Source organism: Taurulus bubalis, assembly GCF_910589615.1.
Source record: "Taurulus bubalis genome assembly, chromosome: 1".
In the NCBI taxonomy this organism is placed as follows: domain Eukaryota; kingdom Metazoa; phylum Chordata; class Actinopteri; order Perciformes; family Cottidae; genus Taurulus; species Taurulus bubalis.
The window spans coordinates 31,669,595-31,675,599 of NC_136589.1; the positions used below are offsets into that span (position 1 = coordinate 31,669,595).

General features: G+C 40.8%; 1 protein-coding gene across 1 annotated transcript in view; it reads right to left on the minus strand.

The window, feature by feature from the left end:
- The window catches only part of LOC306745453 (alpha/beta hydrolase domain-containing protein 17A-like), a gene marked incomplete at both ends in the record, with an annotated part of 3,516 nt that extends 294 nt beyond the window's left edge, over positions 1–3,222 (minus strand). Inside the window, 4 exons of the mRNA XM_079228243.1 lie at positions 1,574–1,753; positions 2,297–2,491; positions 2,735–2,908; positions 3,068–3,222. Of these exons, the coding sequence (XP_079084369.1) occupies positions 1,574–1,753; positions 2,297–2,491; positions 2,735–2,908; positions 3,068–3,222 (704 nt within the window). The remainder of the gene's footprint in view (positions 1–1,573; positions 1,754–2,296; positions 2,492–2,734; positions 2,909–3,067) is intronic.
- Between the last annotated feature and the right edge of the window lie 2,783 nt (positions 3,223–6,005).

Here is a 6,005-nt window from a genome sequence, read left to right on the forward strand (position 1 = left end):
TTTCAGTCAAAATTTTAGATACATTACAGTGATATTACGAAAAGTCTGTCTTTTGACCCACTGCTGCTGGTTGGAATGGTGGTCATAAAAGGTTTACAATTCATTCTCTGACAAAAAGCAGAATACATGATTCATGGATACATGGATTCCAAAATAAATTGGTTTTCTTTTCTGTCCATCCAAAAGCTAATTATATGACCAACAATCATTGTTAAATCAAATGAAATAATACTTTACATCATAGGATTACATCTTGATATAGTCTTTTGTTCAGAAATTTTATTGAGAAACCATTTCTAGACAAAGTAACCTAATGTTGCTAACCTAGCAAATACATGCAAGGTACATGGTTACATTTGCAGCAAAACTGAGAAAAGTAATTGTTGCAACTGTAACAACCAATGGGAATCCAAATAAAAAAATAAACAATGGAATCTTCTAAACCCATTATGAGCATAATTCAGACATGCTGAATGATATGCAACATTGCCCACATTGGTCTGATATAACCAGAAAAACTACAGTGTGGCCCTTATAAGCCCACAGCTCTTTTTTCCTGTGCTATCTCCTCATTCACAGTTCCGATTTAATTAATTTAAATTGCTAAAGTACCGTAACCCTTGTGAGAAGATCGTTGCATTTTAATAATTCCGTAAGCTCTTCAACATGACTAAGTGATTATAACGTTTCACTAAAACACTCATAAGTCCCCCTAACAATGGTGGATTTCAGTCAGCGTAACTTCTCTGTAACCTACGCGACTGTGTAGGTCTAACAATAAGAGTGAGAGCATTGTCTGATCAGTATTGGTGTCTGCGCACATTTATGGGGAGTTTCGAGGTCCTGCGATCTCATTGGTCCTCAGGTCTGAAAGTGCGCCAGATGACACATGTGGAAGGAGATGGTCAGTTACATACAGAGTTTGTCATGGTGCGAGCAAGATTCAGGTCAAAGTAGGTCATTTTTTCAATTTCTGAACCGAAAAACATGGTTTTTGACTGAATATGCTTCATAACATGTCAATGCTTGTGTTTATTATTGCATATTTAGATTATTTAGGTCTTAATCTTTCTAAAGATGTGCAGTATTACTCTGGGGGCTGGGAAGGCCTCGAACAATACGATTAAAAAACTCGGGGAGCAATCAAGGAGTCATTATTTGCTCAGACTCTTGACTTTTGATCATATTTATGCAGACATTTCTTTTTTTTAAAGGCAGGGAGTTGCGGATTCGTTAGAGATCAAGGACAATAGGGCCTGGTATTCATATCAAGAGCTGTAGAACACCTAGGGTCCCCTAATTAGGTTAAAGTGATTTCTATAGTCTCATAGTTTGATGTCATAATGCACAACTTTATTCATCTATCTTACACGTTTGTCCAAAGTGACTTATAATAAGGTGCATTCAACCTCCAGAGATCATAATGTTTCCAAGTTGCACTACAAATCAGAATTTCAATGAAAGCTGTGTATTTACAATATCATATTTTGGCTTTGGAACCTTTTTCCCCAAATATTATTTTTTAAATGTTGGTAACACAGAAAATACAACTAACATATGTTAAAAGACTTACTTAGGGAAGGCATCAAAGCAGTATGTTTTCTTGGTGTCGGGGAAGGCCACTCTCATTCCAGAGGTGAGAGGAGAGTGGAGGACCACAGCAGCACACTCAAAGCGTGATGCCAAGTCTACTGTGGGCACCGTGCCGATGCTCTGTCCGTACAGGATGATATTCTCAGGACTGATGCCATACCTGAGACGACACACACACACAAGTTTCAGTACAGAATACAAGACTCGCTTTTATTCTGCAAGTATGAGAAGTGCAGAAAGACCGGTGTGTAGTGTTCAAGTGTTTACAATTCCAGATGCTGGTTAAGTGCAGTTAGCAGTAAGCCTGTGTTTTATGTTGATAATAGACAAAGTCTCAAAGACAATATCATAAGCAAAGAGAATATTTACCAAATAACAACCATGCTGGCAGCTGATAAACAAGAGGAATATTTTTCAGAAGTTTAGATGCTGAGGCTTCATGCAGAACAAAGTAAGGGACAACCAATCACAAGTCTTTTAGATACAGAGCCATTGTTTATCTTTGATTTGATTTGACTTGACTGGCTGATGGTAGAGAGAGGGTGCCGTTGTCGGCAGGGACAACATTTGCATGTAACAGAGCCAACTAAATGTTATTTTCAGTTACTGGCCAGTGATGTGTGGCTGCTTCAGCATTTGGTGCTTTTTGGCTGTTAATTGCGGATCCTGTGTGGATGGTAACTGAGAGTTTCTCCCTGCTTACCGGGAGCGCAGGGCGTGCCAGGCAGCATCAATGTCAGCATATAGGTTCTTCTCAGAGGGCTTGCCAGTGCTAACCCCGTAGCCTGAGTAATCATAGGAAAAGATGTTGCAGTTGATGCGTGTGCCTAAGCCGATGTAGAAGCTGCTCATCTGGCCCAGATCTACTGCATTGCCATGGGAAAACAACACTGTAAACCTGAGAGACAAAGGAGGTAGAAGAAGAAAGAAGGAAGTTAGGCAGCTGGCTGAACTGGGGAGCCTCAATTTGATAGAAAAACATGGAATATAATTGTTTAACTGAGAAAAATATATTTGAATTTGGTTCCTACAAAAAACAGGCAACCTGCCTTATTGAAGGTACACACAAAACACAGAGATACAGGGTTGTGATGTGTGTGTCTTTAGTCTCAAGGTGTTTAGAGGGTGGTGTGCGTCTCACCTGGCATTGGGGGCACAGCGAATGTACATGCACCCGACCCTGTTCCCTCGACTGGATCTGGTCAGGAATACATCAGTCAGATCCAGCTCTCTCTGTGAATACTGGAACTCCGCTCTCTCTGTAAGATGAAGCTTCCACCTGCCCTCACTCCAACCACTGCCACCACCACCACCGCTGCTGCCACCACCACCACCTCCTCCTCCTTCTTCTCCTCCTCCTCCTTCTCCACCTCCAGCAACAGCTCCTACTCCTTTTTCAGCTCCACTACCAGTGCCCTGCCGGGAGCGCAGTCCTGGGGCTCCGAGAGAAGGCTGAGCTGCCCCGGAACTGGACCCAGGAGCAGCTCCAGCTCCAGAACTTGGATCCGAGTCAGGTAGAAGGGCGTAGGTGGGCTCTGGAGGGAGGAATGCCAGTTTGGCTGCAATACGGCTGGGGCAAGGGGGACAGCAGAACAGGCCGCATAGCTCTCGTATGGACAGACCGTTCATCTTCTGGAAAAATAAACATGTTAGACAGAATAATTACCAGCCAGAAAAATGTAAAAAGAAAAACACGTAAGAAGCAAAATGTATGAAAATGTTACATTTTAATCAAATATAATATTAGGATGATTAGCTTCATGGAAAATGAGCGGTGGCACTGCGTAACACAGCAAAGATGACGTAGTTAATTAATGAGGGGAATGTTTAAATTGTCATTTAGTAGCTACAGTAAATTTATTTTGAGATGTCATTTATTGATCGATCACATCCTATGCTTGCTTCACAGTCATAAATCATGAATGTTGCAATGTCAGGGGGGGACATTTTTTCAAGTTAAGAAAAGGAAGAGATAAACATCCACTGACCAATGTCTTGTGGGAAACCCTGACAGTAATGAATGTACCTGGATTCAGAAGTCCCTGGGTCTCTAAATTAACTGGCACACGCAGGTGCCAAGGTCTTCTGATCTCGTCACTGGACCAGCAGGATCTTGATAAAAAGAAACACATAACACATTGAAATGGCTCTACACCATGCAACAACCTACTATACATGACAGCATAGAGCCATAAGGCATGACCACTTAGTCAGCCTGCTCTGTTAAAGTAGCTCTTGCTCGAGCTTATGTGCTAATATACAGTAACAGATTATAAATATTTTAAAAACGCCATCTAGCATCCTTGTTTTATCAAATACAACAGATGGAACAAGATAAAAGTAAACAGACAGCTGGGAGGAAGATATTGCTTTGATTGAAGGATAAACAACCCGGGTTCATTATAACGGTGAAGGCGTCAGTTGTGATTGTCATCATATCACGGCTCATGTCACCAATTAGCATTTATTTAGGCACAAAGTGAAATGCATTTAGCCGTTTGCTGCAGCTGCTGACATCTCACTGCGGGGTTGAAGTGATGGCTCGATGTGACCGTGGACATTGGTGACTAATTACAACACCCCCTCAGCGCAGACACAGAGAGCGACTGTATGCTAATGGGGGCTACACGGTGAACACCGACGTTACCCTCTCACGGTAGCCGGTGATGCGCGCACACAACGGGGGCACACAGAACAGTGAACAGGAAGACAAAGCGACACGTCGCTGCTCTCGTCGGGCATCGCAGGTTAATGCCAGCGAACAGGCACCATAGCGTCACCGGCCGTTAGCGGGGCAGCCAGCTAGCGGCAGCTCGCGACACCGTTAGCCTCAGAGCTACTTACCGATTCACAGTCGGTTGTCAGGCCGGTGAGCCCCGGTATGCACACAGGAGCGGCACGAGACTTACTAAAGTGTCCTTGAGTCTTGACATGGATGGTTTTGCCCAAATGTACTGACAGTTGTCGGTGGCTAGCTAGCTGAAATTCATGGCAACCTGAATCTTTTCTCTTTTTTTTTTTTTTTTACTACTGTCCGATTAAACTCGGAAGTGACGTCAGGGCGTATTCCTTTTTCAGAACTTTATTACCTTGATATCATTTAGCATGATCACATTTATATTGCACATATAACCTGTTAAGTGGTGGGAAATCGCCCCGAGATTGTGACTAGATTATTTTAAAACAATTGTAAAACAATTGTCAATGGTTGATATTATAGATAATTCGATATCAATCATAGTAAAACAAATAGGATTTAAAGATTCCATAATAAATAGAACATGACACACTTCTTAAAATATTCACAAAACTGGGAATAAAATTAAAACAATTAAACCGTCAATCCAACATGGGAAACTCGAAGTTAACAATACAATCATATTCACCCCAGTGAGTCTAAATGTTTAAATCCAGAACCAGTTAATATATTCAGATCCTTTAATCAAGTAAAAACAGTAATATCACGGTGTAAACGCAACGAATTGAAATTAAATAAAATAATAATAATAATAATTAAATTTACTATTCAAAGTAAAGGTCCTCATTATTTAGCAAAATTGCTAATATATATACAATATAAAATATAATACCATTTACACTGGTATAACTGTTTTTACTTTAATTATCTGAATATTCACTGGTTCTGGATAGGGACATTTAGACTCACTGAACACTGCACATATATATATATATATATATATATATATATATATATATATATATATATATATATATATATATATATATATATATATATATACACACACACACACACACACACACACACACACACACACACACACACACACAATATAATCAAGTCAGTGTTCAGTGAGACTAAATGTTTGAAACCCTATATAACAGTTACTTTTTACTTTAGAGCAGTTACTTATGAAGATTAACTTTTTCGAACCTGTATTTCAATAATGGCTAAAAACAGTGTGTGTGGGGGGGGAGAGGGGGGAAGGGGAGAGAGAGAGAGAGAGAGAGAGAGAGAGAGAGAGAGAGAGAGAGAGAGAGAGAGAGAGAGAGCTCCTCCATTCATCATTGATCCACTGCAGGACTCTGTTTCAGGGGGTGTGAATTATGGGCCCCTGCTGTCACTGTGACTGCTCTGCGTTGGACATTTCACCTCGCCACTGTAAATTTAAACAGGGGATTACATTTTGCTGACTACTGATTTCAAAGCCGTATAGCTTGACCAAGTGCAGACAACTGGCCGGTCCCCCTGACAGTGGATTTAATACAGTCCGCAATTGCAGGATTTGGGATTTTACAGGGGTCTGAACAAAGCTACCGGAAAAGAAAACGTATTCTGGATCACAGAAAACTCGCATAGGTTCGTGTGTTACGTATTTAGACAGCAGACTTTTTTTCTCCAGTGGAAAAAAAATAACCTTTTGTAGTGGACT